A 26071-nucleotide genomic window follows, 5' to 3' on the forward strand; every position below is an offset into this window, starting at 1 on the left:
GGCTCAAGCACCAAAACTAAACCCACTCGCGTTGATCAGAACTTCATATCGTTTCAGGACGCAACATGCAGGCCAACGTGCAGAGCTCGCTCCGCCGCTGAGAAAGTAGAAACAGAGGCCGACACTCAGGTGCTTGTTTGCGGACACGCGAAAGTTGGTGCGCACCGCAGGAGAGATGCTGCTCCCCGCCGCCTCAATCCTGCTCCTGCTGGCTGTCTCGTCAAGCGTGGACCATGCCACGGCTGAGGTGAGTCTTTACTCTTTCTGGTTTTGTATTCCCCCCAAAGTGACTCAAATGTGCGATTTTATGTGGGTTATTTATTTATTTGTTGAAATATATGTACCATTATTATGACTTGTATTGGATGCTGCACTGCCCTCAGCTGTGGTGGCTGCAGCGTGCTGCCAGTTTACTGATTTGATTTAATGTAATTACATTATTATGTACAGTTCACGTCATTAGCCCATTCACTGTACTGCACTTTTACTCTCAGCTCCTTCTCTCTGCCCCTCCTCAACCCCCCCCCCCTTCTTGGGGTTATGGGGGGGGGGGGGGGGTGTCAGGGAGGTCCTCTGTATAAGTGCTCGGAGCATGTTGTCAGGAATAACTTAGTCTTCACTTATAGTTCATCTTTGGATGTTACTCATTGAACACGGTCTTGATCAATACAATCAGCTGCTTTTTTGTATTGATAATTTAGTATTACGTACTAAACAGCCAGAAAGTACTCCCCTCTAATGTATGATAAACTTTTTAAAAAAACACTAGTGTTGACATGTATCTCCAAATCATATTGGTGTTTCTTTTTTTTTACCAAATTCTCACAAACAAGACTGTTTTTTTTATTGGTTTTAAGAAACAAATTTAAGGATTTACACTTTCCAATGGGCAGCGCCCATATTATGAATTGCATTTGCAAAAGTAATCATCAAACTTTGCAACTGTGATAAAATTTTAACAACGCATGGTTTTCCAAACTTTTTCAGCTCTTGACAAAAATTGAAATGTACTTTCCCCCGCGACCCAAACTTTGAAAATATATCATCTTTTACTATTATTTTGACATATACTGTGGTTTAACTGATGATAAAAGAGCACAAATAACATAACACATAATATTTTAGCCTCATCCCCAGTGAAATTTAAATACAAACCATTTTGTGTCTATGACCCCTGATACGCTACACGGGACAAACATAGCGTGATCTCGCTAGCTTGGCTTTTAATGGCAAAACAATATGAAGAGCGCAGTCAGTCTAGCCGCTGTACATTTATGTTGGATGAAATCCAGCGAAGTCGAGATGTCTGCTGAAAACCTTTGGTACCCTCCGAGTTGGTGACGTTTCCAGCACATTCTTCACCCACACGGATGTGCAGGTGAGGGGGAGGAGATGTCAGTGGACCATCTCATGTCAAGATGATGAAGAACAGACTTAACTGCAGCACGACGAGAGGAAGCGACACCTCATGAGGGAGTCTGGCGTTATCGCATAAGGATTTTCCTCCCCACTGTTTTTCTAGCTCTTCTCATCAAATTGAGATGAGCTAATTTGTGGGCTCCAATAAAGTAGCAGAGGCGGTTTATCCACTTTCCAAGAAACACAAGTGTGATACACAACATCTGGACCGGTTAAACTTTGGAGAACACTAGGGACGAGGGGGTTTATATTTGGCGGAACATCTTGTGGCTGATCCGATGACACCGATGTAATGGGGATATTCGGAATATTGGCTTGATTGTTTTTGAGGAGTGTTGCTGCTGCCCACGGGGAGGAATGACACATAAAGATACCCAAAGTGACGCATACTGACTTTTTGGGCTTTTTGTGGCCTTCCCCAGAACACAACTTCTTGTTTAGTCTATCTCACAATCGCTGCTATTGAACTAAGGCCATGGTTGAATATACTGTACACAACCCTCAACGTAGCTAGAAGAGGTTGAACTGACTGTCATTTGCAAGATAACGTCCTCCCTTTAACCTTCCGCCTGGTTCCAACGGCTTGCAAGCAGGATCTCGGCTCTTATTTAGTTTTTTGTTTGTGAAACCTGATCCCAAATGAATTTCAGTACCAGAATAGTTTCTCTTCCTTGGTGGTCACTTAATGTGGCCACATTGAGTCAAGTCCTTGAGGAGAAAGAGGAGGAGGATTCTAGCTTAGGTGATTAGCAGATTCCTGCAGGGAGTTTGTGTGTGGGATGAACTGGACGTTTATCCGGTAGCTTGCTGGTGGGAAATGTGATCCTTGACTTCTGGTTTGGCCCGGGAAGTTCTGACATTTGCTAATCCGCCCGCAACTTGCGGAATGCGTGGTCAAGATTGGCAAATTCGTTGGAGCCCTAGATTGATGGGCCGATGTTGGCGGGTGCTTCTAGTTTTGGTTAGCACCTCATCCTCAGGATGAACGGACAAACTCCCCTCCCACGGAGACAACAGCTGGCCTTCTCACTGTGACAGGCCACCAGCCAAGCACGGCAGCCTGCCAAGATGCAACCTTCTTGACCCTCAGCATTGTAAAAATGCCTACATTTGGAAGAGTTGCCATCAGGTCATTTGTCTTTGTATTTTGACAGGCGCTCGTTGGCGACAAAGATAGGTCTCCTCTGACCCTCATGTTCAAGCACTGTGGCAGGTCCGACCCATTTTTTTGCCTACTGTCTGTGTTCTCCTGTTGAGGTTTAGTGAGGATTAAATAGCAAGCCTGATTTGGAATCGCCACTGTCTTAAATGATTTTTCTTTGCCGTAGAAACACCCCAAACAGCAATTTTAGTTCTTGAAATCATCTGTGACGATAACTGATTATGATTTGGAAATCGAACATGATTTGGGTTTCGCATTTCTAAAAATGTTTACCCTAAAAAATCGCCTTTAATAGCAATAAAGGAGATTTTAAAGGAACTTTTTATCTCAGTTAATTGCCATGTTACTGGAATAAGACATTACAGACGGATTTTCTGAAGGACTTGACTCAGCGCGTACACGCGCTTGCAGAAACTTATCAGGAAAATAAATAAACTGGGCCAGGTGTTGCTCCCCAGCTGTAGATCTGATGTAATCTTTTTCTCCCCAGAAATCGGCCTTGATTAGTCTTAGGATGATTTGGTCCATTGCAGTCTTTAAACCTGCGACCCCTCTGGCTTCTCACCCGCCAAATTTTTATGGATCGGGCTACTGCCGCCAAAGGCTTCCCTGTGGTCCAAGCGTTTCACTGAGACTTGTGACAGCTGTGTTCTACTTTTCACACACAAAACTCCCTTTCTGGTCCAAGGCTAATAATTCTTGCACATTATCTCCCTGAATTGTCACACTTCCCTAAAGGTGCACTGTTTTTATGGTTGCCGGGTAAACTGAGGCGTTAGAATCCGGACAGAGATCGGTTAGATGATGATTTGTCACACTCCGATGGGAGCTGATGAGAAAAGAGGTGACAATGCTTTGAAACGCAAAATGGATAGAAGGAAACGACGGCACCGGAGCAATTGAAATGATTCTCACCTACGCAGTTATTGACCTGGGCGTCCATTTGTTGTAGCAAACTGGCGGATGATAATAAAGATGACGGATTTACGGCGTGCCGCGTTTTTGCTGCTCATTTCAGATGTTTCCCGGCAAACTTCCATCATCATGACAGGTGCAAGATAAAAAAAAAAAGGTCTACTCAAGTTTTCCGCAGCAAAAGTTTTGTTATGTTCTCGTATCTGCAGTTACGGTATATTCGCTATTTTGGCATATAAATATAATATTAACATTATAAAATCTAGTGCTCATTAGGTTTATGATAGCGATGGAATCGAGCTACGGTGATATGCAAGCGTGTAAGTGGGATATGCGTATAACTGATAACGCAAGACCCAAATTTACAAGACACATGCCTCATGTTCCCGTCCTTGCCCCCCCCCCCGAGTCACGGTCGAGGTCTGTTATGAGCATTTACTTCCCGACTCTTAACTTGATAGCAAAGCCAGTCTGACTGTAATTCCCAGAATTTAAGAATGCACGCACTTCATTGACTTTGAAGCTTTCAGGGAGGGCAGATGTTTTTCCACCCGTCATAGCTGCAGGCTCCCGACGACCCCAAACTTCTGCGGCGCTGTTTTTGCTTCGTAAAGCTTAATCAGATCACTTCCACGCAGGAAATGAGCTAGGCGGGTCACATGACACGCCTCACGTCAGGAGATCCTCCCAGTTGGTCCATGAAGTGATTTGACGGTAGATCTGTTGTGATGAAATGAGCATGTCAGCCAATTTGCAGGTTCAAACGGTGACATGACGTCACAGTGATGGCGGGCAACTTGATATGGAAGCAAAATAACAATAGAACTGGAGATGGTTATCATCACAAGTGTTTTTGAGAGGATATTGCGATAAAAAGGCTCCTTTGAAACAAGTTTTAATTTTCTTGTTTTCTCATTGTTTGTAGTTTTATGTGGCACATTTACAAGCGCTTATATGAGATGAGGTGAACTACATGGACCGTCCACAATGAGGAAAATATCTAATGAGATCAACAGCAAATAGCTGGGGAGGAAATAATTTAATTTAGTGTACCTCGGTTAGCGCTAGAAACATCTTAGGACTGACTCTAAATTTTAATAAAAGACAAGGCATCAAATTTTCAATCAGTCTCACTACACCTTAATGTAAGTTTAAAAGAAAATAAGTTTGTTATGTAATTTCTGAACATAAAAAAGATGCTACCTTTTGATAATGAGTGATTATGAATATATTTTTCGCAACGGGTCCGGTGACTCTCAAGTTGTGCAAGTAAAAAAAAAGTTACGCAGGATATTAGGGATTCCCCATCTAAACAACAACCTCTCATCTTCCATATGCTAAAAAAAAACATTTGGAGGTCTGAAATGGATTCATTTTTCTTTCCGTTCCCATACGATTTGGTTCAAGCCAGACTTTTCTTTTTTTTGACCAAAGGAATCAAGGTTCCACTGAACTACATTGAGAATATTCTCGAAGTTGCGCAGACCGCTTGGCAGTCATCAGGCGTTCCAGATAGCAAAGCCCTCCTCAGGAGGCGACCCAACCCCTTCTTGTCTTTGTGAGCATAAAATTCAAAGGCCTTCCTCTTTGGCTAAAGAATGGCTCGCTCCGGCCGACATCCTGTGTCACACTGTCGCGCATTCACAGGGCCACAGCTCAAGTGGTCTTCGAGTGAACAGAGCCTTTCTCATAGGGAACAAGTGCCAGAACAAAAGTTACATGCTTGCTCTCGCTCTCACACCCACCACCTTCATATTCTTCGTGACTATTCTATGACATCACAACACATTGTCTCCTTTGTATTACAGACTCACTTTCATACACTAACAAGATGTCTGGATATTATTGTGACACAGTAAAGTAAAAAGTTGCAAGGGAAAAATGCTGAAAGGTTTAATCTAAATTTTAAGAATCATTCAAAATTTTGTCCACCATAGCTATTGTCAACACTAGAAACTGTCAAAACTTTCTGATAGTTCCTGAGAAACAACTGTAGCTTTTTTCCTCAGATAAATTCAACTGTATTCCCCAGTGAGTGAAATATTGGGACTTTTTCTTAAATTGCAACATATTTTTCTTGGAATTGTTCTTTGTAAGATGTGGTAGTGCCCAACTGTAGTCAGATGCTCTTGGGTGGAGCACTTGTGAGTTAGGGCAGGAAAGTCCACCCTCCCCTTGAAGGCGCAATGATTAGAGTCTTTCTTAATTTGTGAACAAAGTGGTTTTTTTTACGCAGTTGTCGCAACTCACAAAGGAAGAGTGTGCTTATCAACATGAGCCTCCTATTAAAGGCTTTTCTCTGAACCTTTAAATCTCTTCTAATGACCTCAACGGAGGTGAAAGTTCAACAGGATGAGCCCAGGAGGGTCATGTGACTGGTCAAGATGCAATGCAGATGGGAAAACTGATTAGGAGGGGTCAAAGACCCCAGTCAAATGGTTGCATTTTTCTTCTTAGGGGGCAACTTTGATGTGGCTTTGGTTCTGAATCTGACCAAAATGTGACTGACTGAAAAAATGTTTCAATGAGGTCCTGTACTTTCATTAAACATATGGAGATGTCGTATCAAACTTTGTCTTTCCCCCGCCGCCCCCAAATCAAATCACTCCTCATGTGGAAGAAGCAATTCGCCACTTGAGTGGAGCGCAGCCAATTCCGGCCCTGAGAAATTTCCTAAAACAAATTTCCCATTTGCCAGGGTTCATTTTGCATCCGAGGATTCCAGAGTGGACTTGCGGGGTTCTGCCCAATGTCCCGCTTCATATTACACAATCGCTGACATGTTGTCCACTTTTCTCTGGTCCCAGGAGATGTGCTCGCAGTGCTTGATTTGTAACACCATTAAAAATCTGCAAGGAAGGATTGTTCTTTTCCAGTTGAAGTTTTTGTGTACATTTAAGGCTGTAATTATGAAGATTCTCATTTTCAGAGTGACGCAGTGGCTATCATCAAACAAAAACATGTTAACATTCTTAAGTCTCGTACGAACATTCTCCGATCCTTTTAGCGTCAATATTAGAGCTAATATAACATTAAAGCTACTTTAACACAAACGGAGGTGTCAAAATTAATCGATTAATTGACAAGAAATCGATTATTAAATTAGTTGCCTCATCTTTGAATAATCGTGTAATTGTTTGGCGACATTTTCAAAATGAACGTACAAATTACCTTAGCCCTAACACAACATAAAAGCTCCTGTAGGTGATCTCAAGTCACCATGGCAACAACTGAAACACCTCTGACTCTATCATCCATCAATCACATTTGGAAAATGTCATTTTCAAGTCCATAATATTGCATGTTGTCGCTTTGCAGTCGTCCAATTCTAACAAAAAGGATCAATAAATACGGTTCACCATAAACAATCAAAGAAAAAGTGCATTTGTTAACTTTGTCCATTTAACACTCTTTGATGGTATGTAGTAGGACTTCACGAAGGTAGTACAGTGTATGTCATCTGAGAGCGTTTCACAATGTCTGGCATTCATTTGCCTTTCTCTCATGTCATGTTGACATCCCATGCACGTGTGTTTGGAGTCATGCGGGCTGGTTTCATTTTTTATTTTTTTTTCCTGCTGTACTCTGTGTGAGAATGTCTCCGTGTTGATGCATCTGCTTTTAGTTCCAGACGGGACTGATTGCTAAGTTGTAGCAAAAGCAGCCTGAAGCAAGACATGTTTTACATCATTTGGTTCTCAGAAAAATAGGATCTGCTTTTGGTTTACAGGCTCTCCACTTGCGTAAAATACGATTCAGCTTGGTGTCTCCTGGCATGTCTATGTTTTACTACTGTGTACGCCTGTCATTTGTAATCAGCTATAAAATCATATATAAAAAATATGGAGATTACATACCGCTACATTTGAACATGGTCAGAAGTATTGGAATAGTGAGGAGATTTTTGTTTTGCATTAAAATAAGTACGACCATATTAATACTCCACTCGTTGTTTTTTTTACTCAGTTCTACTTTTTAAACAATTGCGTAAAAAAAAAAAAAAAAGGCAAGCGAAACAAGACGGCAAGACTTGCACCTGAGAATCTATGTAGCCGCTTATGACATCATCACAGTTGCACACATCAGCATTCCAGCTCAGCTTCACAAACGCACGCACGCACACACACACACACACAGACACACATACACGTTCCTGCGATTTATACCGGAGGGCCAGTCTTCCATGTATGGCAGTTAGACAGAAAATTGTCTCCTCACCCTGACCTAACCTGTCAGTACCAGAAAAGGTCAAGAATGTCCAACTTAACAAAAACAGACTACCTGACGCCTCACATGTGTATGTTTTTCTTTGGGGAAAAAAAAAAAAATCCTCTGAAACAGCAAACCTGATTGCTCCGACTCAAATCCCGCTTCGTTTCCGACACGGGATGCAGTGCCGATTATCCCAGCTGACTCCATATGGAAACCACGATGTGTGGTTTAACCGCAGCGAGCTTATCTTTATTGGGTCGTTTCCAAGGTTAAGCCGCTCAGACCGTTACGATGCTGCTGTGGTAAATGAACAATAACAAGAGCACGAGTCTGTTTGATGGTCCATAAATGAGTGAACTGAGTACATGACACCCAAACATGTGATCTGGAGTGACTGCAAAGGAGAAACAGGAGCTTGAAAGACTCCCATTAATTATTTCTAGGGACCTCACAAAAGCATACACATGTGAACATTTAAGCACATGTTCAATTTAATAGCAATGTGTAACATTTACAACACGCTAACATTTTTGCCATTACGACCAATTTGTTGGGGAACTCAACCCAAATAGTTTGACAAAAGAAACACACAAATCTTTATCTTGACTCTCTAAAATTGTAAAACATTTATTTTCTTCAACTCCAGCGCTGAAATTTACAAGTTGAGGGCTGCAAAATGTTTTCATGTCTAGCCTTGCTCTGTTTCCTTCAACTTTGCCGCTAACGTTTTTTTTTATGTGCTGGCAATGTGGAAGGCCATGTCATGCCAAACAAACAAAGAGTGAAATTTGAGAAGGTTACATAGAATCAGTGCATGATGCCGGAAAATGCTTAGAAAATGTTGTTGGGCTGTAAAAGCAAAGCAGTGAAGTCAAAGATGAAATGATGACTGACAGTCACATGGACACTCATCACTTTTTAGTTCAATGTTGGCCAAATTCTGTTGGATTCCTGGTTTAGAATCCCCATGTGGACATACTTTGCAACTTACAGGATGTTCACAAGGCTGGCATGTTTTTGCAGGAGATACGCTGCGTGAAAATTCTGTGGATGACATTGGCCAGATGTTTTTGTGGTCTCGCTTTACATTAAAAAAAAAATAAAACACAATACCGTTGTTGCCAGTAAAGAATTTATTGACAAAGTTAGAAAAGTTTTTCTTGACTTATCTTTTCAAATTGTAACAACAAGCATTATTATGCTAGGGTTTTCATGTATGGACTTTATGTGCTCAAAGTGGCCATTGGGGAGCCTGTTCTTAAATTCTTTTGTGGGGCCCCTCTTATCCAACACTTCCAAACACTCAGACCTGCTTTCTCCACGTCATAGTTGTGTTAATATTGCTGTCTTTTTTTGTCCAAACATTTCCAAGCATAAGACAAATCCACGTCACTGGCAGACACCTAGTTATATCCGATGATGTCAGGTTTATTCTGAGAGTGCCGCTTCACACAGACATTCCTGACTGTGTTACCGTGCCGGTGCACACCTCCGTGCAAATTTGGCCTTTTGCTGACATTTTGGGTCAAAGTCGGAATTTGCTCCATCCTGGGTAAACAAATACACACTGTAATCTCCAGGAAACCAGAAGACACCTTATTGGTTCTTCACAGAGGCACCCACATTTAGGCATGACGTCCTTCATCAGTGGAGACGTTTGAGGCTGCAGACATGCACTCCATGACTCACCACTCACAAAGTAACACTGTCTGCGCCCGGTGTTTGATCTGTGGATCATCTGGAAATTCTGGCATGTCTTTTCTGTTAAGTCTTACAGAAGTCAGTTTTTCATACCTTTCCTAAAAATCTCGTATTTCACATTTTAATAATAGACTACTTAATCATGCCAAAAGAAGTAAATCAATCCATCCGTCCATTTTATTCGGCTTCATTTATTTTGTGTGTAATTCTACTATTGACCACACTATTTAATTTGACACTAAATTTGACTAAAGTAGTACAGTATTTGAGCTCACCTTATTATTTACTGAAGATTCTTGAATGTCCAACCTTTTTAATTCTGCTTTTTGCACCTACTTATTATAAGACGATAAGTTTGCGCGAAGAAAATCAAGGTTTGTTTATTGCAAACACATACAGGGATGGGTACCCTACTTGTACAAATGTTTTGTGCTATCCATTGCTCTTGATCCCTCTCCATTTTTAAATGTTTTATGTATTATTCTTTTTGTATGCATCATTTTGAAAATACGACGCGAGGATAAGCAGTTTGGAAAATGGATGGATCCATGTTTGAAGACTTTGTAAAACTTTCCATAAATCCCATGAAAAAATAAAAACCTGGTGAGAGTGTATTTAAATAATGGCCTCTCCTGCTGGCTGAAATTTTAAAGGGGAGCTTTTCATCACAACTTAGACCTTGCAATGTATTGGAACCATGCAGCTGTTATTTAAATGTGGGAGGTGCTGATGATAGGCAAGTACGTTCTCTCACCACCACTCCCCTCCCTAACAGAATCCCGTTAGTCCAACACCGGGAGCTCTGATTGTGAGCCACAATTTCATTTTCATAATGAAGCACACATGGGGCTCATTCTCAACACATATGCTCCCTATCCGCACTTTGTATCACACTAATCTGATGTGAAGCAGGTGTTTCTTCGGCTCGGATTGAGATGGAGTGAGTGAAGGATGTTTAAATGGCTGAGAATTAGGGAAGGGAAATGACGCACCTTGGCGGACCACACAGGTTAAAAATGCGGGTGAGAGAGTGTGGGGGGGCGGGGGTGAGCATGATATTCAGACAGAACCACATCTTGGTTTACTTAGGCGTGTTGCGGAACACGCTTATTTCACTGAGGAGTCGAGAAGTTCTAAGCAAGCGCGGCATTCTTGAGTTTTTCGATGTGGGGAAGGGTTTAGTGTCTTTACCTTGGCTTCAGAATCAATAAAACAAAGCCCCAAATAATGTGGTGAAGGGTGTCAAATTAGGGTTCCCAATATGGGATTTCATGCTAGTGTTTGAAATTAAGGTTTCAAGGTGAGGGTTTCGAGCTATTGTATCAAATTAGGGTGTCAAAGGAGGTTTGGGGATTTTAACAAGTGTTTGAAACATGCAAGTGTTTTGGATTTTAAATGTGGGTTTACAACCTCGGGTTGGGGTCTTAAGTTAGATGTTCCAGATAGGGTTTGAAATGTAGCTTATGGCTTCAAGTTAGGGTTTCTAACCTGGGTAGGGTTTCAATTTAGGGACTCCAGGTAGGGTTTGAATCTTGCGTAAGGGTTCTCAACCATGTCCAAATTTGGACATTCACGTCAAAGGATTTTCCGGTAAATAGGAAAGACAAGGACTAGAGCGCAGTCTGGACAGGAAGTGAAGATTCAAAATCTGCGTGTAGATTTCCTGTTTGGTGGTCGACCTGTTCGTTTGTCGACTCTGCGAGAACGTGCGAGACGTTTCTTGTGGTCTTCACCCAGCATGTCCAGACCTGCCCCCGCAACCCCCCTGACTGGGTTTTGGCTGGACGCCTGGCACGTGAGTCCAAAAACAGCTGCACAATGCAGGGGAAAAAAAGGTGCGCGGGGGGTGGGGGGGATGGATGAATGAGGCGGTGCATGCTCGTTCTCAGGCCTTAGCCTCTGGAGACCCCGGAGGAGAGGAAACTGGGGAGAGGGTGGAGGGGGGGCGGTGGGACCAGCTGTGCTCGTGTCACGCATGACGTAGTCAAGTGCAATGAGAGAGATTTAGCATAAATCAAATCATATTTACATGAATGTTTCAATTGTCAGACTTATCACTGTGAACTGTGCTGCTCTTTGACCTGTTTATGTCTGCCTTGTACACTATCAACTTAAAAATGTTTTCCATGTTATTTGTTTTTTAACCAAACTATGTATAACTTGACTGAACACCACAAGACAAAAAATGAACCTTTCTCTTCTTGTTCTTTCCCAGGGCTGTGGGACATCATGTGGAAAATGTGACTGCAGTGGTGTGAAGGGAGCCAAGGTAAGAACTCTTATCATCACGTTGGCTGAGGTCACTGCAATTTCATGCATTTTTTGGCCTCTCGGTCTCGTGTGCTGATATGAAGCAGTTGCGGCGTACAATTAAGAAGTCAAGTAGTGTTCACTGAGTGGGGAATAACTGCAGCTGAGTGTCAGTCACCAAGCAGTGACCTTAATGTGAGCTGAATTGGAGCATGTCAGGATATAAGGCCTCACAGGTGGAAAATGAAAAGTGGCCTTCTGAGAACATCACTGTAGAACAAAAAAGTCCCCAAGTACAAAGATGGCTTAATTATTTGTTGTTGTGTTATTAATTCATGTTTTATTATTAAGTCTACTCCCACTTTTCTGTACCATCCCTGGATTATCTTGGGTTTATGATAAAACATTGGTCCAAGCAAAATTGAAAAATAATTGGTTTTCAAACCATTTTCAATGCTTCTTGGGCTCCCCATTAGTTTGTTTTGTGTGCTACTGGCTCACATTAGTGTCCTTAAAATGCTTCTGAGTAACAACAACAGGTGACTGGTGTGGTCCACTAAGTTCCCTAAAGATGTTCAAAGGCCAAGCACATTTACTGAAATCTCCCCTGAGCATCCCGTTCTGTCTGATATTGCTCAACAAAGTCTTGTTGTGGCAACTGCATAACGATTCCCGGGGCTGAATACATTCAACAACATTCAACAACACAACAGATGCAAGTCAGGTGCAAAGTGTTCTGGGAAAGATTTTCCTCCAACGTGCTCTCACAAGTTCTCACAAGTTTGTGTCCTGGAGCGAGCAACAAGTGAACTGTGCAATTGCTCCCCCTTGCGGCAGTTAGTGAAAATACATAGAGACCGCGTTCTTGAAGTTTATGCAGGAAATAAAACGATGCATAAAACAGTACACAGTCGTTATTTAATTTGTCAGACATTCATTCATAGCTTTTAGATATTTTCTTCAATTTTTTTAGATTGTATTATTATTATTATTATTATTATTATTATTACAATTATATTATTTTAAAGGTCTTGGATTTTTTGGGCCTTAGCCCTTTGTTTCGATGTAAATAAACAAAACAAATGTAAGCAACGCACGCACGCACACAAACACACACACACACACACATACACACATACACACACGTATGTATGTATTTATACTTATATTTATATGAATAAATATATTATATATTATTTATGTATTTATATGTTTACATTTTCATTTTATTTATTTATATTAATTTGTGCACAATTTGCTGTTTTCAGGGTGAGCGTGGTCTCCCTGGTCTTCAAGGTAACATGGGATTCCCTGGAATGCAGGGACATGAGGGGCCAGTCGGGCCAATGGGGCCCAAGGTCAGCAGATATAGTCTCAAATTCCCTTTGAAAACACAATGATGGTGATGATGTCATTATTTTGAATTTATTCTTTCTGTGTATTATTTGTTATCTCAGGGAGATCCAGGACAGTTTGGCGCTCCTGGAATAAAAGGAGTCCGGGTAAGCATCTTGGAAAACAATTGGATTGTTACATTGTGAAAGATGTCAATGAGAAGTAATGTTGTGGTTGTCAACTTGCAGGGTCCTCCTGGTCTTCCAGGTTTCCCAGGAAATCCAGGATTACCTGTATGTACCAATTTGTTACTTTATTTTTTTTCATTTTATTTTTATTCTAAATATAAGATTCCTCACATTATGCTATTTTTTTTTCAATAGGGAATCAATGGAAACGATGGTCCACCTGGTATTGCAGGTGTCCCAGGATGCAACGGGACTAAAGTAAGATACTCATACGATTGATAAAGTATTACACCCTAGATTTCTCTTGTCTCATCAGTTTTTTTCCACCTTTTAGTGAGTTTAATTTCTGTATGTGTTTCAGACAATCTCAATCTGATGATGTGTGTGTGTTTTAGGGAGAAAGAGGAAGAGATGGTGTCCCTGGTTTTGATGGTCTTCAAGGAACTCCTGTAAGCACTCATGCTCACTCATTATTCCATGTTATGAAAAGCAATTTAAAAAGAAAAATATTGACCTTTGTTTTTTATACATCTTTCAGGGCGTCCCAGGGGTTCCAGGAATTAAGGTTTGCTGGAATCATACCAGCGTTTTATCTAAATATATTAAGCACTTGCTCTCATCAATATTAAGATGTAAGAAATTCTACAGAAGCAATATTTGGACTTTTGCAGGGTGATCCAGGTGGTGTGATCGGAATCATTCCCCTTAAAGGCGACAGAGGCTTCCCAGGCACACCTGGACTTCCGGTGCGTATTTTGTCTGTAGATGGGTGAACATCTGAATTTTTCATCACACTGTGTTTTTCAGGGATCTCATGGACCACCTGGGCCAATTGGTCCTCCTGGACCTCGGGGTTACATCGGACCCAAAGTGAGTTATCCTGACAGAAACATGTTTAAAGTCAATAATACCATGTAAGTGGACAGCTAATAGTGTTATTGTTGTATTTGACAGGGTGATGCTGGACCACCAGGCCCCCCTGGAGAAAAGGTATAACACCCAGCATAGGAAGACATGTCAAGCATCGTCATCTTTATTTGAGCTACAGTGTATTGATTTGCCTTTTTTTTCCCTCTTCTCTCTGACAGGATGACAAGCTCTCCTTTGAGAGTGAGAAAGGAGATAAGGTGAGGTTTCATCATCTAATTTTTATTATGATTGTTGTTGCAGAATTAACGAGAAGAACCTGAATGTTGTTTCAGTGTCATGAATGTATTTTACATTTCTTTTTTATTTCTTTAATCCAAGTACTGTATTGAAACCCATCACACATCTAGGAAACTCATCAATAATTTTTGGCTAAAATAAATCAAGCTAATTTCTTGTCACTGCAGTCACTACAAAAATAAACATATTGTTCAGCTAGCATCCATAAAAAACATAACAAATATTATGATTTGTGTTATTATTATTATTTTTATTTTATGAATGCAAACATCGAATACCACTCTTGAGTATTGAGCTCATTCAAATGTTTTCTGTGCAGGGTGAGCGGGGCTTCAGAGGCCCACCCGGCCCTCCCGGACCCCCTTCACCAGGCGTGGAAGGCCCTGGCACAGAGTTTATCGGACCACCGGTGCTTACTCATTCATGTGTCTGATAATTCGGCTTTTGTTGCGTATAACTCAGAAGGTGAATTTCTTTCTGTATTCTTACCGTGTACTGTTTCTATCTCCAAAGGGGAACAGAGGAGCTCCAGGCGAGAAAGGAGAAAAAGTGAGTTTTGCGATCAATATTTTTTAAACCACTTAAAGTACTTCCTTACCATCTTTGAACAAAATAAAATCAATTTCCAATGTGATTTGCTCAACAGGGCTATTGCAATATATCTCAAACTGGAGTAAAGGGTGACCCAGGGCCACCAGGGCCGATAGTAAGTAACTGAAAATCGAATAATGGTGTCGTATACGGACTATTTCTCAGTGTGTGACTGTTTCATTTTGCTTCATTTTAGGGCAAACCTGGCAAGGAGGGAGATGAAGGGCGAAAGGTAAAACTGAAAGAAAAAAAAAACGTTAAATTACCAAACTTATTTGCATATGCCATTTGATGTAGGCAGATTATGGTGTCAATACGTGATGGTAATTTTGTTGATTTCAAGAGTGAGCATTTTGTAGACCCATAAAATAGAGTGTGAGATCGTAACATTGTATCGTGATGATTGTCCATATTATGATGACCAAAGAAATGATCAAAATCACTTTGTCACATAGGGAGAAAAGGGCTTTCCCGGAAATTACGGATACCCTGGACCTCAGGTAAACAATGGTTTATACGTATATATTTACTCATCAAGTTTTTAAACATTTCATCCAAAATTGTGATGATAATCTCTTGTTTTGTCTCTAGGGTGAAAAAGGAGAAAGAGGGCCTCCTGGATATGTACGTTTTTTTTTTTTTTATCTATTTGTACTTTGCCTCTTTATTTTACCTCAATGGTCACTCATTAACATATTGAAATAAGTTATTATTGTAAATATTTAATAATAATAATTCACATTATTATTACTTAGCATGATGAGGAGGTTTTTGAAGTCTTCCTATTGGGGTTTATAGGCAAGCGGTGCCCCTGGTCCAGCTGGTCCTCGTGGCCTCCCTGGGTTACAAGGAGAAAAAGGTCAGTCATCCCCAACATGGACAACACGCATGGACACTACGCTAAATCAATAGTTGAGTATATTAGCTCCCTTGACTGATGTTTAGTCTCCATCGTGTTCCTAAAGGTTTCCCTGGACCTCAAGGAGAAGCAGGCCCACCAGGTAAGCACAAACACACAAGCCCACATGGGCTCACACACACACACACACACACACACAGACACTTGGGTAACACTCTCTGTCCTTTGGACTTCAGGGCGCTATCTTGAAGGACCTCGTGGAGAGACCGGCCAAAAGGGCGATGCGGGTCAGAAAGGAGAGAGGGGTATTGAAGGAGAGTCTCTAGCCGGACCCCCAGGTCAACCGGGACTAGTGGGACCCCCTGGGCCTCCAGGATTACCTGGTATGCTTGGTCTGAGATTTATTTTCACTCTATGGTGATTTCCAGGCAAAATGTTTTACCATAGAAGTTTTATAATCCCCATTTCAAAGATTTTGTTTGTGTGCCCACAGTTGACCCTAATGAATGCACCAATGCAAAAGGCTCTCTTGGCCCACCTGGACCTCCAGGGCTTCAAGGAGAGTTGGGACAAAAAGGTTAGAACAATGAAATAAGATATTTCCATCTGTAGGTTCTATGATGTACTGAATTTTCATGTTTGTTTTCTTTGTATGTGAATCCATACAGGCGACAAAGGAGACACTTGCGTCCAGTGTGAAGGGTTCGGACCTGCGGGTTTACCAGGCCCCCAAGGCCTTAAAGGGGAGCGAGGTAAGCAAAAGTGTTTTTTATGTGATGGAAAAGGTCAAATGTAGCATTGCGTTTCACACAATGTGCAATGATTCAGTCCCAGTTAGTGACCGACGGTATGAATGTTTGTGTGATGAACAGGTCTGCCTGTTACGCTAAATCTTTCTGGAAGGTCAGATTCTTGACCACAGAGTCTGACATTTTCATTCATCCAGACTGGCCCTAACCCTTTTCTTGTAACTCCACTGAAGTATCCCTTATTTGTCTTCAGGACCTCCTGGTCCTGTAGGAGGCAAGGGAGACAAGGGTAATCCTGGGTTTCCAGGAACTCCTGGAAGACCTGTAAGTAGCACAGATAAACCTTCATGGAGTAAGTACTGTGTATAGTTCTTAGTATATTCTCACAACTCGTACTTGTACTTAGGGTATCAGTGGCATTCCTGGTTTGATTGGGGCCCCTGGTCCTGTTGGAGAGCCAGGAGACATATTCATTGCTCCGGGTCTGAAAGGAGACAAAGGCTACCCTGGTCCTGGTGGTTCACCTGGACAACCAGGTCTGGATGGGATCCCAGGGAAGGATGGCCTACCTGGTGTTCCTGGACCGAAAGGAGACCCTGTATGTATTGTGTTGTTTGATTAGTTTAACTAGGTTCCATTAGTCGTCATTCTTTTTGTTAACCTTGCTTTCAGGGCAAAGGGGGCATCAAAGGTGATCAAGGATCAATTGGGGACCCTGGTCTTACGGGTCCCCCTGGAGAGAGGGGTCCTCCAGGTCTGCCAGGCTTCGGGCGCCCTGGGGTGCCTGGAGATAAGGGGAGTCAGGGGAGAGCTGGCATCCCTGGATCACCAGGAACACCCGGTAGGACCTCCACACTAACAATCATGTAGAACCCTATTTGAATAGCTTTTACAAACTTTGTACACTACAAATCCATCAGGTGTGAAAGGTGAGCCAGGTCAAGGTGTGAGCACTCCCGGACCACAGGGTGTACCTGGGCCGCGAGGAGAACCTGGCAGAGATGGCCCTCAAGGTGAAAAATGACCTTCATTCCCTAATCACTCATTTTTTACCAACCCAATAGAGTTCATTTGGGAATTATTAAATAAAAAAATTAATGTGAAAAAAAAATCATCCATTTGACCACAATGTTGTTGATTGTAGGTCCAGCAGGTCTCCAAGGAGACTCAGGAATACCAGGTTTTCCTGGACAGAAAGGTGATCAAGGACCACCAGGAATTGGATTTCCAGGGCCAACTGGTGCAAAAGGTAAAGTAACAGACGATGTCCCAACTTTTTGTACAAATGAATTTTCATACCAAAGACATTTAATGGATTTCAATAGTACCACAAATGGCAATAAAACACAAATACTAGAAGAATCTTCTTCATATTTCTAGGAATCAGTGGAATTCCAGGTGCTCCGGGATTGCCAGGAGAGTCCGGGAGACCGGGACAGGATGGTTTTCCTGGACAACCTGGTCTACAAGGACAAAAAGTGTGCATTTACTGTATTTTGTACCATAAGCCAAACGTCTGATAAGTGGAATAATATTCTATAAAATCAGGACTTTAAAGCACTTTGTTCCTGACCATTTAACTTGGTGTTTTGGAAGTGTTAACATAGCATCTCATTGTTGTGTGCGACAGGGTGAACCAGGAATGGGGCTTCCGGGCCAAAAAGGTTCACAGGGTCCTCCGGGAATTATTGGGTTCCCTGGAGATAAAGGTAACCCAGGATTACCAGGTATTCCTGGGCAAGAAGGCCTCACAGGACCGCCAGGACCTCAGGGAATAAAAGGTATAACTGTACAGTTACATCAGTAAATGCATTCCATTAGTGACATCTAGTTGAAAGATTAAAATTAAAAAAATACTTATACTTGGTCTTAGGTAACATTGGACAGCCTGGACCTGCTGGAGTGGTAGGGTTACCAGGTGCTCCAGGAAAGGGTTTGCCAGGAGCCCCAGGACCACAAGGACAACAAGGAGAGCCCGGTCCATTTGGTAAGTACAAGTCATACAGTTCTTTTTACACAGAATTGTTTGCAATGGGTTTGTTGTAACCAGATAACTAAATTGTATATTTTTCCTTTTTGTTCAATTCCTGCATATTTTGTAGGTAGGGTGGGTGAAAAAGGAGAGAGGGGCTATCCAGGACCTCCTGGCATTGGCATGCCAGGGCCTCAAGGAGAAAAAGGACTTTCTGGGTTCCCAGGAGCCCCCGGCGAAAAAGGTTTGCCAGGAGTACCAGGCCTGCCAGGAAGGGATGGACTGATTGGAAATCAAGGTGAGAAAAAAGATATACTGTAGGCTCCATTGCATCCATCAGGGCCATACACGTAACTAATTGGTAGAAACATGTAAAGGAAGCGTAAAAGTAATGTCAATCTGTGTTTTTGTCGGTCAGGTACAAAAGGCGAAATGGGGGTCATAGGTACTCCGGGATTGCCAGGATTTCCCGGACCACCTGGTTTCCCTGGAAATCAAGGCTCGAGAGGTAATGAATCATCTGCTCAGATAAGTTTTCACTTTTCATCAGCCTGTTATTAGACTACGATTAGACTGCGAAGTGCCTGATTGGAATAATCCTTTGGAGAGCTGACTTGATTTGAAAACAGATGAAGCACTGTTATGATTCCAAAAATACATGGCTCTTTGGTTTTATGGTCATCAATAGACGCGGGTTGAGGGTCCTACTGTTTGGATTTAATGAGCAAGACATCATTCAACATTCATTTCATTTTCAGGTGATCCTGGTGTTCCTGGTGTGCGTGGACAAAGCGGAGAGACTGGACTTAAAGGAGAGAGGGGAGAAATTGGTCTTCAAGGCCCTCCTGGGAAGATGGAGAAAGTCGACATGGAGCACATGAAAGGGGCGAAGGGAGACCTTGGAGATCCAGGTGTGAAACAATGAAAAGTCCATTTGAGGCCCAATGTCATGCACAGATCACCAAAAATCCATGTACTATGCAGAATAAGTTGACAACACTGTAAATGTTCTGTCTCATTAGGAAATCCTGGTGCATCAGGACAGAAAGGCTTTCGCGGACTACCTGGAGACCCTGGAATGCCAGGAAAAGATGGAAACCCTGGTTTACCCGGACAACCAGGTGTACTATTTACTCTACTGCAACATCCATTGTCAAAAACAAAGAGCCATATGCATTTTCCTTTATCTCAGTGGAGAAACCAGTAATTCTCGCTAAATGTTGTTTGTATTTGATCAATGTGTCATAGGTCAGAAAGGAGACACTGGTGTTCCTGGAGAACCTGGCTATATGGGACCACCTGGGCAGAAGGGGAGTGCAGGTGAAATGGGAATACCAGGTAAGGCCAACTGATGAGTACATGTGTAGTTCAAGAATAAAAAAGTAATTTATTATTATTTGGAAATGGAATGGAAAAGTTATTTATTTATTTTTATTTTTTTCAACCTAATACCTGCAGGTCCAATTGGTCCAAATGGTCTTAAAGGAGACATAGGTACTCCGGGTCATCCCGGTTTCAGAGGAACGGATGGAGTGAAAGGAGACCGCGGAACACCTGGAGAGCCAGGCATTGGGCTCCCAGGATTTCCAGGAGAAACTGTAATCTTCCATCTTTATTATTGTTATTCTATGTTGAGCATGTTTTCTAAAATGACTTGCTCTTTCTTGACATTAAAATCAAGACTCAAACCTTTTGTTTAAAAAAAAAATGTTTTTCCTCTAGGGACAACCTGGACAACCAGGATTCCCAGGATCGCGAGGAGAGAAGGGTCTGAAGGGTCAAATGGGAACGCCTGGCATGCCAGGAGTTCAGGGAGCTAAAGGAGACAAAGGAATATTTGGCACTCCAGGTTAGATTTCACTTTGTGTTGTCGCACCCATCCACAAACATCCAGGAACAGCACGACCTAAGACATGTAACCATGTAATCCATGTAGGTCAGCCAGGAATACCAGGTGAGAAGGGGGTCCCAGGGTTACAAGGGTCTGCAGGAGAACCTGGAGGTGATGGTCGACCAGGTAAAGAAGACGTTCCATTTGAATTTACTGGCACTGTGCTGTTTCTACTTAGTGCACTGTACCAAATCAAGTTTGAACCCTTCCTCCACCAGGTGAGAGTGGCTTGCCAGGACCTCCTGGTCCAGCTGGAAATAAAGGGGAAGCGGGTGTTGATGGCATCCCTGGATCTTCAGGGGAGAGAGGAGACCCTGGTTGGTACCTCATGATGATTTTCAACATTTTGTATGCTTTGATCGGGACATTACAGTACCAGTGGAAAGAATAAACCAATCCCAAATCTGTAAGAACTATAAAGAATTACAGTATGATTTTAACATAAACTCTCTTTTGCAGGTATACCTGGTCTTAGTATTCCAGGACCCCCAGGGGAGCTAGGTAGCAAAGGTGAGATTGGCCTCCACCACTAATTCAATATTCCACACATTTTGAGTGAGTTTAATTGTTAACATATCTCCTACGTGTCATGATATACAGGTGAAAAAGGTAGTCTGGGCTTCCCCGGCAGCCCAGGCTATCCCGGTGTGCCTGGTGTCAAAGGTGACAAAGGACTTCCCGGCTTTCAGGGGAGTCAAGGAGAGCCAGGAGAAACTGGCCCCCCAGGATTCTCTCTGGAGGGACCTAAAGGAAATCAGGGAGAACCAGGACAACCTGGAGAACCAGGTATGCCACAATTTACGACAGTTGACCATTTACAAAGACGGTTTCTGACCAGTCTGGTTATATTGTACCAGAAACAGAAAGTAAAAGCCATATCTCATTTCTTTATACAACAGGAATCGTTGGCACACCGGGACCTTCTGGTGTACCAGGACGAGATGGCCAAAAGGGAGAAAAAGGAGACCATGGTCTTCCTGGTTTCCAGGGAGAATTAGGACAAAAGGGTGACCCTGGTTCACCTGGATTTCCTGTACGTAACATGGCCACTGACATATATACAGTAAATTGTTACTCAAGTTGGGGCCAGTTCTTAACGTATGTAGGTATTTGTGTTACACAGGGGCCAGCTGGTCTTCCAGGTGTTCACGGCCCCAAAGGAGAGAGGGGACAACAGGGGGTACCCGGTTTCCCAGGTGGATAAAAATGGATATTAGTCTCATCTGTCAAAGACAACATGTGCTAAAGCCATTCTTCTGTTGTTGTCATCGTTGATATCTAGGTACAAAGGGTAGTCAAGGCGATTTTGGATTCAAAGGAGAACTTGGAGACAGAGGATTCCAAGGAGAAAAAGGTAAGAATGAGTCACGTACCTGCTCATCCACGTTCACTCTATTCAGTGTTTGAATATATCCCCACTGGCGAGAGACACCCTGGTATGGCTCTCCTTAACACGAAACAATATTCCACAGGTAATGTTGGCCTGCCTGGTCTCCCTGGTCCACACACCATCATCAAAGGAGACATTGGTCAAGAGGGTGTCCCGGGTTTACCAGGACCACAAGGACCAGCTGGATTCCCAGGCCAGAAAGGACAGCAAGGTAACAATAAAGACTTCAATGATTGTGCAGATTCTCATTTTTTACTGTATTAACCAAATCTTGGGCCAATATGAGACAGGGAGTTGTTAAACTCTTACAGGTCTTCCCTACTTGGGTTAACTTTGGCTCCTTTTTTAATTTCCTAGGTCTGACAGGTACTCCAGGGCCAAAAGGAGAAGATGGCCTCCCTGGTTATCACGGTCAGCCAGGATCCAAAGGCGACTCTGGTCTGCCTGGGCCTCAAGGTCAGAAGTCTACATAATTGGTTTCTGAAGCTATATCCCATTAAAAAAATAACAATTAACAAATCATATTCTCAGGACCCAGAGGGTTTCCTGGCCCCCCAGGACCGGATGGTGTTCCTGGCCAAGTGGGACCACCCGGCCCCTCCTCTATGGATCACGGTTTCCTGGTAACTCGGCACAGCCAAACAGTGGAGGTTCCAGTTTGTCCTGAGGGCACCTCACCCATATATGATGGCTACTCGTTGCTCTACGTCCAAGGCAATGAACGCTCCCATGGGCAGGATCTTGGTGAGCATCGTACAATGGGAAAAAACCCAAAGTCGTGTGAAGAAGGAGCTTTGTAAGGAACTCCAATCCCTTGGGTTTCCAGGTACGGCCGGAAGCTGTCTGAGAAAGTTCAGCCCCATGCCCTTCTTGTTTTGCAACATCAACAACGTCTGTAACTTCGCCTCGCGTAATGACTACTCATACTGGCTCACTTCGCCTGAGCCCATGCCCATGAGTATGGCGCCAATTACAGGCGAAAGCATCAAACCCTTCATCAGCAGGTGTGTCATCATACTGTCAATACATTTCTTCAGTTTTATCATGATACTTATACTACATATTGGACCCTACTTTTTTTTAAAGGTGTGCAGTGTGTGAAGCTCCAGCCATGGTGATTGCAGTTCACAGTCAGACCATTATGATCCCTCCATGTCCTTATGGTTGGGACTCTCTGTGGATCGGATATTCTTTTGTAATGGTGAGACACAAAAACAAAGAACATCTGTATTGTCAAACGTATATGAGAACTACGGTGGCCATGAAAGGTCAAAAAGCACACAGGCTCTGACCTTTCTCTGCATATCTGTATGTTTGTATAGCACACTAGCGCAGGTGCTGAGGGTTCAGGTCAGGCTCTGGCCTCTCCCGGTTCCTGCTTGGAGGAGTTCCGAAGCGCTCCGTTCATTGAGTGTCACGGTCGAGGAACCTGTAACTATTACGCCAACTCCTACAGCTTCTGGCTTGCGACAATTGAAGACAGCGAGATGTTTACGTAAGTCGGATGCACATCACACAGGAACCATTTTGTGATTTAGTATTGTAATATTTTGTGATCCTTATGTTGGCAACAAAATAATACTGCGATGATACATTTCCAGCAATGTAGCTCCGTAAGAAGTCCGCTTGCTTAAAGGTTTTCCTCTCTCTTGATCTCCAGGAAACCCGTGCCAACGACGCTAAAAGCGGGAAATCTGCGAACACACATAAGCCGCTGTCAAGTGTGCATGAAGAGGACATAAACCCTGCCTGACTTGCGATCTCGTTCACTTGGCTTTAAAACTTCCTAATGTCCGAGGATGGTGCTATTTTTCCTGCATGTGAGAGCGGCGGGACTGAGTTTGAACTTTTGCAAACCAGAAGAAAACACAAAGACCAAGTGGCTCACGCGGAACACTTCTACTAACAAAGAATGGCGCCCAGTTTACCGCTGCACTGAGTACTTGCCCCCACCCAACTGGTAAACTAATGTTCATTTCGAATGGGTTGCTTATGTAAGCCAGGTGCTATCGAAGCTTACTTATCTTCCATATTTTATTTCTTCTTTGAAAGATAAAGCTACTTGTTTATAATATACAGCCACACCCTGTTTTTTAATTTGTTTACACACACTGATATTAAGGATGGGACTTGCCACTGATTCCACAATCATTTGCTAATGCACGACACGCAGCTGTGTAACAATTATTCTGTTGTAAATATAATGCATTCCTAGTTCAACATACTCTCCTCAGGTTATTATTGAGTCTATTTTGTGTGTTATTAAATCCTTTTTTTTTTTATTTATATGATGTATGAGATTCTGTTAGACCCAAGTGAATGCAAGGTTCAATGGACCCAAAGACATTGAGCGCCTTAATAACACGTGTAAAATTATCGTAGAAATGACAGTGTATGTTTGGCAGACGACTTCCCCGATGTAACAATGAAAATCTGCCCAAAACAAATTTGATTGTTTGTGTTGTTGCTGTTTTTAATGCTTAAACAAAGGCACTAAACACAATAGAAAGAAAAAAAAAATCAACTTTACTGCATTGTCTGCCTGACTGTGCTTCCTTTTTAACGATCCTAGTCTTTAATGACCCTCCAAAATGCACATGTATATATACTGTACCTGCATACAGCATATATTCTACTTTCACATAATACGTACTTGGTATTCTGCTCTTAGACTTTATCGTAATTTTTTTTTTCTTTTTCGAAATGGACCTTTTGCTCGCATTTTAGTAAAACGCAAAGCAATATGGACGTATCTATTTTACCCAAATTTTTGGTAACCTGGGCAGGTGACAGTATTAAAATTTATTATTAAAATGGATGGAAATGGCAGAATATAGCAACAGTTGGGTTAAGACAAATTAATTAAAACAAATGGATGGATAGATAGATGACTTAAAATATTGCCATGCCAGCAGGAATGATTTTGCACTTACCTGTAAGGTTACTATGGTAATCATTCAGAAGAAAATGGCAGACAATCCAGTACAATGAAGAATATAAACATATTAAACTGAAAACACAAAAGCATTATACCAATTATTAATTGACCACAACATGCGTTTGATAATCAAATACAGTGGAACATAACTGTCAGTGATTAACATTGTTATTTTTTTCCCAAGTTTCTGTAACTCATGCAATAAAGCCATTTGAAGATCATTGTATGTGTCTGCAACCGTGAGAAGGCTCTATGAAGGCCAAAAGATTTAAAACATAATTTTGCAGAAGTACCTCTGCAGGCCACAAGAGAGAGCCAACATAATTTGTGCGGCTGATTTGTGACCTTCCGAGTCTTGTGGCAGGCTGTATTTTTATTATGCTTTATTTTAATTGTGTCCTTCCAGACAGCAGAAGCGGATCATAAAAGTTATGCGCCCTAATTGAAGGGCATGATAAGAAGAAGAAAAATAAGCAGCAGCCACTAGTTCAGCACTTCTGCCGGGACGCAGGCCAACAAACCCGTTCACCCCTCCTTCCTCAACAAAAACACAAACAGATCGATAGCCCCCCCTTGCCCCCCTTCCCCTACTTCCATCCACGCTCTCGTCTTTCATCTATTACCGGAATGTGAGCCCTTGTTTCCGCTCTTGTCACAAACAAAGGCTTTGACCTCCCCTGTCTATCATAATAAATCTTTGACCTCGCTCTGGGGTCACTCTGGGGTTTGTTTGATTTTGGGCAGGATCATAAAGGAGATTGCGGCCAATAACGCCATTAAGGTACGACCCGATATCCGTTGTGTTGTTGTCCCGATACTACCGTTCATCTAATAAGTATTAATTGTGTTTCAGTGTACATTTATGGACTTGTTTGAGATAAACGGCGTTTATAGTTGTGTTCATGTTGTGGACATTTTAAGCAGATGGTGGAGCTACGAGCATGAATTTAACGTCTGCCTCAAGCCTGTGGACAGCGCTTCAGTCAGATCAACACGGATCGTAGTACCCCCCCCCCCCCCATCGCTTCGCTGCTTGGCTCCTTCATAATGACGTTATGTTGTGGTGAGTGTGAGAAACCTTTCTCATTTTAACTAACGTTTCACTTTCTATGGTGGACACCCACAGTCAGCACATAAATAGTGAAGTTAAGTGACATAGAGGTACTCTTTTATCACTGCGGTCAAGCAATAGGGCCGGTTGGATTTGAAACTCGTCGGGCTGAAAAATAGTCCCAGCATGCCACTGGGTAAGGATGTTGATCTTCTTCCTTTTCCGTAGTCCTTTTGTGTTCTTTCATTTTCTGTGAACCAATGAATACGTAGTCTGGTAAT

The 26071-nt window shown here is 42.4% G+C and overlaps 1 protein-coding gene across 1 annotated transcript; it reads left to right on the forward strand.

The window, feature by feature from the left end:
* The first annotated feature begins 17 nt into the window (after nt 1-17).
* col4a1 (collagen, type IV, alpha 1) lies at nt 18-24960 on the forward strand. The gene is made up of 52 exons (XM_061287780.1): nt 18-247; nt 11625-11678; nt 12928-13017; nt 13117-13161; nt 13243-13287; nt 13378-13440; nt 13578-13631; nt 13721-13747; nt 13854-13928; nt 13990-14052; nt 14137-14172; nt 14271-14309; nt 14669-14758; nt 14863-14898; nt 14996-15055; nt 15137-15172; nt 15396-15440; nt 15532-15564; nt 15739-15799; nt 15906-15941; nt 16036-16182; nt 16293-16376; nt 16468-16551; nt 16802-16872; nt 16955-17146; nt 17221-17389; nt 17469-17561; nt 17693-17797; nt 17929-18026; nt 18179-18329; nt 18422-18535; nt 18651-18818; nt 18939-19028; nt 19279-19431; nt 19543-19641; nt 19769-19858; nt 19979-20118; nt 20243-20369; nt 20457-20537; nt 20630-20728; nt 20871-20921; nt 21012-21197; nt 21311-21444; nt 21535-21607; nt 21694-21765; nt 21884-22012; nt 22159-22257; nt 22333-22545; nt 22628-22805; nt 22888-23002; nt 23124-23296; nt 23462-24960. The coding sequence occupies exons 1-52, from the start codon at nt 176-178 to the stop codon at nt 23541-23543; spliced, it is 4920 nt and encodes a 1639-aa protein (XP_061143764.1). The 5' UTR covers nt 18-175; the 3' UTR covers nt 23544-24960.
* The last annotated feature ends 1111 nt before the right edge of the window (nt 24961-26071 follow it).

Source organism: Syngnathus typhle, linkage group LG9, assembly GCF_033458585.1.
Source record: "Syngnathus typhle isolate RoL2023-S1 ecotype Sweden linkage group LG9, RoL_Styp_1.0, whole genome shotgun sequence".
NCBI lineage: Eukaryota > Metazoa > Chordata > Actinopteri > Syngnathiformes > Syngnathidae > Syngnathus > Syngnathus typhle.